Source organism: Lissotriton vulgaris, chromosome 10 (genome assembly GCF_964263255.1).
Source record: "Lissotriton vulgaris chromosome 10, aLisVul1.2, whole genome shotgun sequence".
NCBI lineage: Eukaryota > Metazoa > Chordata > Amphibia > Caudata > Salamandridae > Lissotriton > Lissotriton vulgaris.
The window spans coordinates 56,428,415-56,442,141 of record NC_141698.1 but is presented as its reverse complement, the minus strand read 5'-3'; the positions used below and the strand labels follow the sequence as shown (position 1 = coordinate 56,442,141).

Sequence of the window (13,727 nt, the reverse complement as noted above, 5' to 3'; positions counted from 1 at the left end):
AACAAGGGATAGATTATCAATGCAATGTGAGTTCTACTATACCCTTTTTCCATTCTAAGCATGCCTCTTTTGTTTTGCAATCCGACTACATAGCCTCCCGGCAGGTCACTGTTTCACTTGTGCTCCTCAAAGCTGGGACGCATGTAAGATGTGATATGTTTCAAGTAATGTCCTCCCATCACCATCTTTCGACTCCCCACCCACATCCTCCAAGTCAGAGTTCCACTATTTCGTGTTACACTTTCAGCAGACTCACAAATGTATGAGGCAAATGTGTGCACAGGAGTGGGTGTAGGGATTACGCCTGATAAATTCACAGTGCTCCACCAGGTTCCAGTGCACGAGTTGTGGATTAGGGACTTTTTTGGGTCCTGGACGACCCGCCTTTCTTCTGACTGAGGAGTGGGACCCCAGCAGTTCTCGCTGTGCATTGCTGACTTTTTGTGCTGCCTGGAGTTGGCTGAATCCGGGCTCTTTATAATACCTTTCCACCTCCCATCATGATGGAAGCCGCAGAGATAGACAGGGACTAGGAAGCCACAGGCAAAAATGGCCTGCCGGTTACTGGGGCCAGTTTAGTGGTTGTCAAGGGCCCTATTGGTGTCTCTTATATAGACATGTCCTAAATTCGGGCCCCCTCAAAGCACTCTTTATACCCCCAGCTCCGTGGATATGAGCCGGAACCCTGCACAGTAGGTTGCGCATAGTGGGTGGCTCCTTTCGTTCTCTCTAAAAAATACTCCTAGAACATTTTCATTTCAGGCACACTCAACCCTTCCTTTGCAGCACTTCCCTCAATAAATCTCTTGTAGATTTCATCAATCACATCAGACGCTGTCCCTGCTCGCGGCGTAAGCATGTAGTTTGGTACTCTAGATGTCTGTGTCTCTCCCACTTTGGCACATCAGCTAACTGTAGGCAGAGAAAATGGCATCCAGATATCCCCAGATGTCATACAAGAGGGCAGAGGTGCTCGCAGCTGCAAGAAGTCAGAATCTCTCTCTAAGTTGGATTCTACCGAATGGTTCCCACGATCTGACGTGACATTCACGGCGATCACAGGTAAAATGAAATAGACTATGAGACTGCCCTTGTCTTCTTCATGCAATTTGTTTCTGACAGGAGTATGTCAACATTTTACTTTGTAGATATTGGTGACGTTCATCTAGTGGCAGACATTACTAAGTTTGTGAGTGTCTTGTATTAGTAGGCACCTGTTAGTAACAGTTTTCTTTGCTAAACCTATGGGAGCAGCTGCTAGGGGGAATTTCATTTTTGACCACAAAGACTTGAAGTCATCAGTCTGTCTGTCTTTGGCCCTTTCTTGTATCAGGCACCCACTAGACTTAGTGACAAAGTGAAATGAACTTTGATTTAAGAAGTTCTGCTGACACGCCAAAAACTTGAGTGATGTATCATTGAAGAAATTCACTAATCAGAAATGCTGCCTAGAAGATTTTGAATCCTCTAAGTTAATCCCAGCACTGCCCTTTCAAGACCATGGGCATGGACTCTTATTCCTGTCCTCCATTCAGTCCATTCAGAAGGCGGTGCATTCTTCAGGTGTGGGTAATGATCTCTTTATTACAGATAATCGAAGTTATAGTTTTAGGTTGGTTAGTTCAATGTTTTTATGAATGTTTTCTCCAAGGTATGGATGGGTGGTGGACTCAGCTGAATCGTCGCTCTTCAGGCCAACTTTGCATTTTATTAAGATGTTTCCCATTGTGTGTCTATATCTTTATAAATCTTTGCGGTCTTGGTGGTTTTAGGCTTTTTGTTTCTCTGTGTAGTGTCATGTCATGTTATTGAGTCTGATTTTGGTGTGGCATTTTAGCCGTTTAGGTAGTCTGGAATTGGAAATTAATTTCCAAATGGTTCAAGATTTTCATCTCAGAACAGTGTCACTTAGCTTCTCAATAGGTACTTTCTATAATGTCAGTAGATGTTTTCCAATGTTAGCTGTTTGCAGTGGCGGCTGCCGCAATACGAAAGTGGGAGTGCGGGAAGGGCTGATTAGGGGGAATAATATTTTTTTTTAAACTTACCTGATGATGCGGCCACCTCAGTCCTCTTTTTTGATCTCCTCCCAGCATGCACTGGGGCACAGACTCCCCCCCCAATCTCGGCGCTGCTCTCATCCTATAGCCAGGATGTCCGAGCAGCGTGGTTTGTCGCTCAGACAGTGCCTAGGAGCTGTGACGTTTCTCCAACTCAGCTGTGCAACACTGCTGGGGTGAAGAAACATAAGTGCACAATTCTGTTTTGCCGGCCTAAGACGGCCGGCCAAACAGACATGTGCACTTAGAGTGCGCCTACCACTCCTTCCTGCTATGCCCGGCCCTGCTCCTTCCTAGACTGCTGCCATTGGCTCAGTTAGTCAGCGGTCATATTATTTTTCGCTTGACCGCTGACTGACTGACCAGTGGGGCGACTCTCCTCTGCCATTACGGAGGAGCCGCCCCTGGTTGAATGTGTCAACTTCAAAGAGTTGTGGGTGAACTCTCTTGGTTTTTGATGGCTGAGACTGAAGAGCTTTACCAAATTGCTTGCATGCCTTCTGGGTCGGGAGGCATGGCCACTGCTCAACAAACATGGAAGTTGGTGGTACTGTTGGTAGCGGCAGTGGTAGTGTGTGTGTTTGTGTGTGTACGCTGTCTTCTGTGTACTTTACATTTTGGGATTTGGGAAGTGTGCCCCGAGTCATTCTGCACACTCTCAATTCCAAAACACACTTAAAGAAATAAGAAAGTTGTAGTATTCCTTACCCTTCAATAGTTGGTAGGGAACTGCACAGTAGTATGTGCTCTGCAACACCCCATGCTGCAAACTTGCATATTTGGGCTTTGCTGGATGGATCTTGAGAGGTGTGCCCTAACGTGTTTGTTGTAGGGTGTTGTGTATTGAGCTCGGGTGAAGAGTGCTGTTATGAGCACGGACTTCTCCAAATACTAGGTATATCTGTGCTATGTTGGATGGGTTAAATGTTATGATGAATCCTGTTGAGTGTTTGTTGATTCTTGTTGGTGAGAGCTATTAGCATATTGTTAATGTCATGTGTATTTTAGGTATCTAGAACTTTTCTATCAATCTATACATTTTATTTTTAAGTAACCTTTTTAATTTTTCAATGAGTGTCTTTCCCAGGATTTGGCTGTGTGGTGGATGTTGCCTTAGTGAGGCCTCTTAGCCTGGAATCATGAAATTGGTACACAAATGCAGAATACACTGAAAGCTTGTTTTACATTGCTCGCGCTCATATTACATCGTTCATATTACAATCTGAGATATTGAAACATATCCAGGGTGAAGATTTCTGGTCTATTACCAAATCGAGGATTAGGACCAAGGTCTCCATTTTCCAAGATAGCCCATTTTTAATTGTATTTATGGCAAGTGGGAAAACTTTATATACGCCTGCTCCATGTCATCAAAAAACAAGTTTGCCAGCTTCATTAACTTCTGGAGTTATAACATTTGTATTTTGCATGCAAAGTATTTTCTACACAATAAAGAAAAATATGTAACAACTACTTTCAGGAATAGATTTTTCAAACAAAATAACTTGGCGGGGGGGTACATTTTCCAAAAAGCACTTCAGAAATTCAACTGCGAGCGAAATTACACAAAGTTAACAAACCACTCAACTTTAGCAAGTTGTTATCTTTACCCAATTTCGTCGGAATATTAATTTCACTCACTCCAATACACTACACCATAATAATAATTATAATAATTTGTTTATTGTATAGTTAATAAAAACCGTAACAATTTACATAAAACGACATTCAGCAAACATTAGCTTAAAACAAGTTTTCATAAGATTTCCTTTCATTTCGTGAACTCAGCATAAAATGTATAAAAGCAATTCATAAATCAATATTTACATATTTCACAGTATTGGCAAGTCTGGGGGATCTGAAATAGCAATCATTTTTTGTCTTCTTTTCTTTTCACCTTCACCCTAGTTGAGATTATCTCGGTAAGGACTCGCTTGCTTTCAATAGTTTTTCATGAGCTACACCACATCTCTTCATGATTTGCTGCTGCCTTGTCCCACCCACACTCAGACCTCCAGTGGCATGAGAGGAGGAGGAGGGGCTTAGGTCTAGGTTACTGGAACATACCTACCAAACGCTTGAGATAGTCTATATGGGTTCTTCTATTAAATTGATATTAATAAATATGGCTAAAATATTTTCTCCCATCACGAGCCAAGGCATTATCTATAATAGTCTTATTTAAAATCATTCTTGCCACCAGACTCTTGCACCCATCAATAGTTGCAACCATCACCGCTTCACTTTATGTCTACTCTCCCAGTGGCCACGTGTTACCTCTTTTACCTGCGCCATTCGCTGGTGCAGCCGCAAGGCTCCGCCCTTCACCGCCACTGCCCCCCACGATCTGCCGGTACATGGAGAGGTCCTGGGTCAGCTTATCATTCACCCGTAGAACCTCCGCTGGAGGGAAGAGAATCAAAAATTTAATATCATATATAAGCAACAGAACAGCTGAGACCTTTCCTCTCTAGTAGAGTCTCATGCACCAGATCACACTCTGCGTCAACACACAAGGGAGAAGGATCAGAGCCCAAGACGCCTGGACTCCCTAGTCTGTGCTAGCCTTGCTCAAGTGTTGTATTTACAGTGACTATGACATTTTCATTTTTAGATCTGGCTTGGCAAAGCTGCATTTGTCTCTAGGCCTCATGTTTTCTAACAAAAAACAGAAGTGATAATAAATATGTATATATATACTAGCAGCCCGTCCCGACGTTGTTCGGGTATGAATTGCAGCCGGCCAGTAGTATATTGTTTTGTAGGATTTCGTTCTGATAGCATTTCTTATCTGTGACAGGCCTGTGAAACGCTCCGATTCACAGTGCACTGCTTATGCACTTAAGAGTGCGCGTTCAGTAGTGTGTGAACTCGAGTTTCCCTACTTTATTTTTCCTTGCAATATTATATAGCGCGAACTCGACAACATGGCATGAGCACAATTTACATTGCAGAAGAACACATTAATTTGTGGTAGGCACAGGGAGACAAAGCGATTTGCCTGGAATCACAGGATGTTGAGCTGATGCCGAGATTCAAACGTAGCTCCCCAGCTCTAAAGTTCGCAAATCTGGAACTTGTGGCAGGAGGTATGTCTAAAAGTGTATGTCGGTGCTGGCCATCAATGAGAGAGACCTGTGCATTTTTCAAATGGGTGGTGGTATATTGTATGTGTCTGCAAAGACAAATACAAAAATGTGCATTCTTGCCAAAACCAGACCTTTTGGCTTTGCCAATTCATGTTTATTTTGGGGGGACAGCTGCAAAAGGGGATGTTGATCTCCGTGCAGGGCTGTCTTTAGCATTTGTGGCATCCAGTGCAACAAACTTTGTTGGCGCCCCTCTCCCCCGTCCCCCGACCTGCTCCTTCACAGAGTCCCTCACTACCACCCTCCAACCGTGCCCCTCATCCCTTCCACAGCCCCTCTCTCGCATGCATTTCATTTGTTTTATAGCGCTACTCAGACCAGTGTAGGGTGTGAGTGCACTTTACATCACACACACAAAGAGGCTGCTTCTCCTTTTGAGCGAAGCAGCGCTGCCCCCCAAAGAAAAGCCCAGGCCAGAGCTGAAAAATAAAATGGTAAAAAAAGTGTTTTTAATTACCATTTTATTTTTCAGCAACCAACCCGTCCCAAACTGAGTGTCAGGATGGGGCGGGTCATTGCTGCTGAGTAAAACCAAAGGGGATGATGGACGGAGGGTTGAACATTGCAAGCACTCACCCGCAGTCAACTGATCTGGGTTTAATCCATTATTATTCTTTAACTCACTCCACCACCCCAGTTCAGATATGGCCATATGCAAATCAGTCTGACCCTGTGCCTCATGGGAACAGTCCAGCCCGAACTGTCAAGCCATGTCTTCCCTGGACCGGAAACAAGCGTCCTGGTACCGGTTTCTGGCTAATCAGCCGTCATCAGCCAGGCAAGCTTGAATCCAGTGGCAAAGTGAGCAAGGAACCCACATCTGGGCATACTCTGCCAACTTAGGGCGAACAAAACAAAACCAAAGGGGATGGACTGTTCCCATGAGGCACAGGGTCAGACTGATTTGCATATGGCCATGTCTGAACTGGGGTGACGGAGTGAGCTAAAGAATGATGATGGATTAAACCCAGATCAGTTGACTGTGGGTGAGTGCTTGCAATGTTCAACACTCCGTCCATCATCCCCTTTTTGTTTTGCATTACTGCTGAGTGGCAGCAGGGAGCTGTGCACATTTAAAAAGTGCATGTCCTTTGGCCGGCCCTCTGCGACGGCCAGTCAACATGCACATTTTAAACTTCTCTAACCGTGCAGGCCTCCAGTGCTCTTATGAGCACCGAGCGAGGTCCTCCCTCCAATCCTGGTGCTCCTCTCATGCTGGTGAGAGCAGTACCAGGATTGGTTAGGGGAGTTGGCTGGTTCGTGCGTTTGAGCCTGCTTAGAATAGAGAAAATCGGTGGAGGAGGACGTCGCATATCAGGGTAAGTGTGTTTTATTTTTTTTATTAATTTTTTGCACCCGCCCCACAACCCTCAGTACATGCCAGCCGCCACTGCATATGCATTATACAGAGACAATGAATCATCTGTTTGTAAATCAGTGTATAAGAAATGTTACATAAAACAATGAGTCACGTCACCCATACGCCTAGGCATTATACCTTAAGAGGGCTTGGTCTGGAGAAGCACAAGCTCAGGATTTAAAGGTAACACACTGGTTGGGGTTGGCTTTACAATAGAGAATTTACATTAAAGAATGTATTTATATCCAACAAATCCCTTTGTACAAAAGTGGGATAATTAGAGACTGGGGAAAATCATAATGTTTTAACCCGTAACTTGCATTTTCCATGAAGCTCTTGCATGCCAGTTTATCGCTCGCTGTGTTATATTAGGATTGTGACTTAAGTTTTGCAAGTAACAAAAAGATCTCTGTGACAAAAGCACTAACCCACTGAGCTATCTATTTTTGTGATCTGTGTAGTGCACGTTCATTACAGCAGGCATGCTAACCCGCCGCACTACTGTACTTAGATTCATATCTTCCAATAGACAAAATATCAACTTCCTGATCTCTCTCCAGCAGGAACATTAATCATCAGGTTTATCTTGACATTTTTATTGTTGCCTGAAAACTGCTGTTCAAACAAGGAACTCTGCAGAAGGGTATTTTAAACATGTTAGTTATTTCAAAACACAACGCCCCACCTAGGGTCAGTGCCAGGTGCGGCTGCCCCAGTCACCCCGCCCTAAAGCCAGCCCTGGCTCCATGTGACTGTCCCGACCTCTCACCATCACTGAGGATGCCGTCTCTTCCTTATGGTAACTTCACGGTCTATGTCGCTCAACTATTACATCACTATTCTGCACGACCCAGAGCAGCTTCGGTTGACTCCTCACTATGCCCTAAGTCATCCTCCTTCATAGCCACACACCTGGCATATGTCCCTTCACAGGCCACAATGCAAGTAGAGTTTGCAAGAGTGATAGTGCCATGCTCTCCGATAGGGCACTGTCTCATTCATCTCGATATATTGATAAGGGTATTTTTTAAATATCTGATAGAGGTGTGCCAGATTGTCCTTAGTATGAATAAGAAGTGTTAGACCAGTGGCGGCTGCTACTGAATAGTATGGCTATGGTGAGGGGCAGGGAGGTAGGAAACAAAATTAAATTACCTGCTGGTTGCCGCCTCTCCTATGTCCTTCTTCTGTCAACTATGTATGGAAGCAGGAAGCACACAGGCTACCAGACTCCACTAGCCAATCACAACACTGCTCTCACCAGCATGACAGCAGCATCCTGATTGGTCTGAACATCCTGGTTCACCGCTCAGGCAGGTACTGGGAGCCTGGTACAGTTCTCCACTCGGCTGTACAACACAGCCGGGTGGAGAGATGCTAAAGTGCGTATGACGGTTTGGCCGGCCCAAAAGAGCCAGCCAAACCGTTATGCGGACGTATAGTGCATCAACCACTCCTCCCTGTGACACAGCACAACCCCGCCATGCCCAGTACTAAAAACCAAACTGGTGCATTACGGAAAAATAAAACAGCAATAACACAGCGTTATTATGATTTTATTTTTTATTTTTGCAAGTGGGGCGCCGCTCCTTTGCCTGAGCAGAGGAGCCGCCACTATGTTAGACCCCCAATGACCAGGCGTAGACCTTGCTAAAAACCACTCTTTCTGTTGATGCACAGGGGCAGCTTTGTAGCATCATGAGCAGACCACTGAAGGGGAGGTTAACTGAGCATACAGGGGCCCCTACATCTTTTCACATCAGGGATGTGGGTTGTGGTTCTCTGGTGTGGCAGGGTCAGGAAGCGTGAGCATCTCCTGGCTGTGCACTTTTTGTGGCGCGTGGCATATCCGCCTCAGTACACTGGCAGAGGCTTACAGCTTGGCCTGCCAAGGGAGACAGGATTCTGCCTGTTCAGAGCTAGACTGCAATGTAAACAATATCTCACAGCAGAGTAATCTGGGCTTTGCACGTTGAGCCTTGAATCTTAGTAACAACACGCTTACAGACCGCGTAGGCATCAAATCACAAGCATTTTATTACACTGAGCCAGTGGTAAATGAGTGTGGATGAACAAAACACAAGCTTAGGACTGAAGAACTAAAACACTGCAATGTAATTAAAGTGCTCTGTGGTGAGTGGCTCTCCAAGAATAGCTTATCAATAGAATGAATGACATGTAAACATTGAACATAATATCAGATCTACTTAAATAATAAATTCAGTTAATGAGTTATATTTAATGAAAGTAATATAAACATTTAAACTTTCATTGAACATTTGAGAGGTTATAAGGTCATATGATACGTGCATTCCATATGCAGAGTATGCAAATATCAGTGCAGTGGTAGGTCCCTTGGGGTGAGGGTCTTATGACCACATTCAATGAGATGGTCCAGACCCATCATAGACAGATCACTGGTCTATGTGACTTCTGGAGCTTAGGGTGGACATTGGGAGTGTCATGGACACAAGGAACCTGTCAAACCAATCACTGGAGCGCTACCAAAAGACTCATCGGACCTACTGTGGCATCAGGACCTTATCACTCTTCGCCTTATTGCTTTTTTGTTTACTCCCAGACACTCTTGTAGAGCACAGCATGACCAAAGTAAGTATCTATAGTGTTTCCATTGTACAAAATATCTGAATAAACCAATACCAGGCCTCCAATTCTTGTGACATCAGACAGTTTGTGCTACTCGTTCAAACTCTACTGCTCCGCGAAAACACAGGGAGGTCTGCAGCGCGCAACAACGAATGTGACTTCCGTTCAGATGGCAGGGATAGGCTGAATCCCCTGAATTTTGGGAAAGAAAAAATGGAGCTAATAAAAGCTGGTCCCCCCATTCAGTGTCGACTAACACCTTTGTTAGTACATGACAAAGCCATTTTAAACCTCGCCCTTTGCAGAGAAAGACAGCCACACAGTCTTCCCAGATCTCTCATGTGATGTTTGCCTTCACCACACACAGGTCCATCAAAGCTAACATCTTAATGTGTTAAATGGGAAGGAGAAATATGAAAATAGATAAGCTAAAGACTTCTCTTTTAGGATAAGTGATATGGTGAGCGACTTCCCACACAACCCACCAAGGCGAGCCGACGCGGCCCTCAACAGGCAGTTTGCAAGGCTTTGAGCTTACATTTTGCCTGTCTTCCAAAAAAAGTGGGATTTGAGTTATGGGGAAAATTCAAAGTAAGTGCATGACATACCCAAAGCCTCGTCATTATCCAGCGTGTCGCTTGCCAGGCGGAAGAGGGTTGGCCGCAGCTTCTCACAGCGCTCATACAGGTTCTGGCCAGGGAGAGAACGACAGATGCTGGTCAATACAGATCATTATGCCCAAAAAGGGACACATACTCTCTCTTTCTCGCACAGTACTATCCCACTGTTGTAAACACTACCAACACAACTCTCCACAGCAGAGACTCTCCATCAGCATAATATGTCCAACAGAAGAACGCAACGCAGCAGCTCTCAACAAAAAGTCCCCAAACACATGCTAACTGGACAGGAAAACACTCAGAATTTTTTGCTGCAAAATAAGACCTGAAATAGTAGGAAGGGCTAGTTAATTATGTGAGACCTAGCTGGCAGTGGTGCTGATAGCGGGGAGAGTTGCTGTCACTTGACATCACCAGAGCACGTCACGTCCTAGTACCTTACCTGCATTTCCTGGCGGTCGCGTGGCGAGATGCATCCCTTCTGGTACTTGCTGACCATCTCGGCCAGCAGCGCTGTCTGCCTCTGCACGTCGTTTATGGCAGCCACCCGTCTGCAGTGCTTCTCATTCTTCTCCTGTTCCTGTGAAGGCAGACAGAAATTAGTGCTCCTGCAGTTTAAACCTGTTAATACCGAAAAAAACCTGCAGAAAGCAATGAGAGCAAGCACCGCTGGTCAAGAAGGTGGATGAATAACCAAGGTGCCAAAGGAGTGCAGCAGAGTAGGCTTTGTCACTCATCAGCTCCATGTGTGCCGCACACGCCACTGCCATAAGCTGAGAGATTACCAGCAAGAGGGACTCCAGAAGAGAAGGGAAGCTTTTGTTAAGCAGGAGACCAATAGGTCACACTGCATCATTGCAAAGCATGTGTGGATGATGCAGCATGAAGTCCCGGCTATAGTGGCTCATAACCCTTCCATAAGAAAGACCTAGTCGAGGATAAATAATTATGAAGACATTTAACTGAATTTGAACCTAGGGGTAGATGTTTTGTGGTCTCTGCATTACATCAAGGGCTAACGGATTGATTTATGGGCCACACTGCTTATTAGACAGGACTGCTTTGGGTTTCTAGAAGAAAGTGGTCATCCAAGACTTAGAACTATAAATGTAAACATCCTCTTATCGAAAAGCATTCTACCTATGGCTGTCAGGGTAATAGAGGGTTGGGATTAACACTTGGGGTCAACATGCTATTAAACAGTATGAAACATTAGGATGTCATTGCGAGATGAAGGTTGTAGAGACTACGTATCTCCAATGAGCATGCCACTTTGTGTCACCTCTATTTTAAAATACATTTTGTTGTTTAAAATAAAGAGTAGAAACTTAGGCGTGGTGGCCAAGCCCCCATCCTTTCTTCCCTTTACACGTCACAGTCATGCTGTATTTAGAGGTGTACAGGATGTGGAGCTAGATGCAATCCTGGCACCTGCAGGACCAGCTTACAAAGGCACAGGCCTCGCCTACACATTCCCCAGCATTAGTAGGGCATTATTGTACCTCATCAACTGAGGTCCCTCAGCGCTTGCATCAGTGCAATTCTCTCGCCCCGCTCCTTGCGAGTTGTCCAATATGTGTAACTCTCATCCATCACCCTCTATGAGCCGTCTCTCTTTACTGAGGATCTGTGTGCTTCTGTGACCTTATTCTGTGAAAATCTGTCCTCAGGCGAACAAGTCAATATTTTCTTGACTCCTGAGCTTAGCTCTCTGCTCTCATTTCTCGCATGTCCTCTCTCAGTTTGCTCTTTCTTCTCCCCAGTTCACGAAGGCAGTGCATGCAAGTCTTTTTCTGCCTCCTACCTCCTGTGTCCCTCTCTCTTGTCACTGAATGAAAGTTTGTTTTAATCTTGCTTGCTCTTTCTGGAGAAATCTCTCCTCCCCGTCATGGAATGTGGGGGTGTTTTCCAGCCTCCCCTTCTTGTGGACATCTCTTCTCTCACTGCCCTTGGGTCGCTTTTCCAGACACCCCATTCCTGGGGTACCTACTCTTCTCATTATGTGCAGGTCTATTTGTTTTTGTTCCCCCTTCCTGAGGTCATCCATTTTCTCACTGCATGGAGGTTTCTCTTCTTGGCTCTCCATGTCCACATCAGAGGTCATATCTCCTATCACTCCAGCAGGTCTCTTTTTCTGCCTTACCCTTCCTGTGGCCCACTCTCCTCTGCAAGCAGCCTCATTGCTTTCTGCCCCTTCCTCTGGCCCTATCTCTCCTGACTGCATGCAGGCCTCATTGCTTTCTGCCCCTTCCTCTGGCCCTCTCTCCCCTGACTGCATGCAGGTCTCATTTCTTTCTGCCCTTCCTTTGGCCGTGAAGGCATGCAGGCCTCATTGCTTTCTGCCCCTTCCTCTGGCCCAGACTGCATGCAGGCCTCATTGCTTTCTGCCCCTTCCTCTGGCCCTCTCTCCCCTGACTGCATGCAGGCCTCATTGCTGTCTGCCCCTTCCTCTGGCCCAGACTGCATGCAGGCCTCATTGCTTTCTGCCCCTTCCTCTGGCCCTCTCTCCCCTGACTGCATGCAGGCCTCATTGCTTTCTGCCCCTCCCTTTGGCCGTGACTGCATGCAGGCCTCATTTCTTTCTGCCCCTTCCTCTGGCCCTCTCTCCCCTGACTGCATGCAGGCCTCATTTCTTTCTGCCCTTCCTTTGGCCGTGAAGGCATGCAGGCCTCATTGCTTTCTGCCCTTCCTCTGGCCCTGACTGCATGCAGGCCTCATTTCTTTCTGCCCTTCCTTTGGCCCTGACTGCATGCAGGCTTCATTTCTTTCTGCCCCTTCCTTTGGCCCTGACTGCATGCAGGCCTCATTGCTTTCTTCCCCTTCCTTTGGCCTTGACTGCATGCAGGCCTCATCGCTTTCTGCCCCTTCCTCTGGCCCTCTCTCCCCTGACTGCATACCGGCCTCATTGCTTTCTGCCCCTTCCTCTGGCCCTCTCTCTCCTGACTGCATGCAGGCCTCATCGCTTTCTGCCCCTTCCTCTGGCCCTCTCTCCCCTGACTGCATACCGGCCTCATTGCTTTCTGCCCCTTCCTCTGGCCCTCTCTCCCCTGACTGCATGCAGGCCTCATTGCTTTCTGCCCCTCCCTTTGGCCGTGACTGCATGCAGGCCTCATTTCTTTCTGCCCCTTCCTCTGGCCCTCTCTCCCCTGACTGCATGCAGGCCTCATTTCTTTCTGCCCTTCCTTTGGCCCTGACGGCATGCAGGCCTCATTGCTTTCTGCCCCTTCCTTTGGCCCTGACGGCATGCAGGCCTCATTGCTTACTGACCCTTCCTTTGGCCCTGACTGCATGCAGGCCTCATTGCTTTCTGCCCCTTCCTTTGGCCCTGACGGCATGCAGGCCTCATTGCTTTCTGCCCCTACCTTTGGCCCTGACGGCATGCAGGCCTCATTGCTTTCTGCCCCTTCCTTTGGCCCTGATGGCATGCAGGCCTCATTGCTTTCTGCCCCTTCCTTTGGCCCTGATGGCATGCAGGCCTCATTGCTTTCTTCCCCTTCCTTTGGCCCTGCCTGCATGCAGGCCTCATTGCTTTCTGACCCTTCCTTTGGACCTGAGTGTATGCAGGCCTCGTTGCTTTCTGCCCCTTCCTCTGGCCCTCTCTCCCCAGACTGCATGCAGGCCTCTTTGCTTTCTGACCCTTTCTTTGGCCCTGACGGCATGCAGGCCTCATTGCTTTCTGACCCTTCCTTTGGCCCTGACTGCACGCAGGCCACATTGCTTTCTGCCCCTTCCTCTGGCCCTCTCTCCCCTGACTGCATGCAGGCCTCATTGCTTTCTGCCCCTTCCTCTGGCCCTCCCTCCCCAGACTGCATGCAGGCCTCATTTCTTGCTGCCCCTTCTTATGGACATCCCTCCTCACACTATCTGCACGTTTCTCTTCCTGCCTCTCTATTTCAGGCTGTTGTCCTGATTCCCCCTCCCCTTTCTGTGT

At 46.7% G+C, this 13,727-nt stretch overlaps 1 protein-coding gene across 4 annotated transcripts in view; it reads right to left on the bottom strand.

Moving 5' to 3' along the window:
• GGA2 (golgi associated, gamma adaptin ear containing, ARF binding protein 2) overlaps positions 1-13,727 on the bottom strand; it is a 73,161-nt gene that overhangs the window by 33,550 nt on the left and 25,884 nt on the right. For 2 of the 4 annotated variants that reach the window (XM_086940440.1, XM_086940441.1), the window contains exons 8-10: positions 10,239-10,376; positions 9,785-9,866; positions 4,347-4,463 (exon numbers count right to left, since the gene is read on the bottom strand). In XM_086940440.1, coding sequence (XP_086796566.1) covers positions 4,347-4,463; positions 9,785-9,866; positions 10,239-10,376 — 337 coding nt within the window. Of the gene's footprint in view, positions 1-4,337; positions 4,464-9,784; positions 9,867-10,238; positions 10,377-13,727 lie in introns of all 4 variants that reach the window. The other 2 variants (XM_086940438.1, XM_086940439.1) reach the window with 1 other exon arrangement.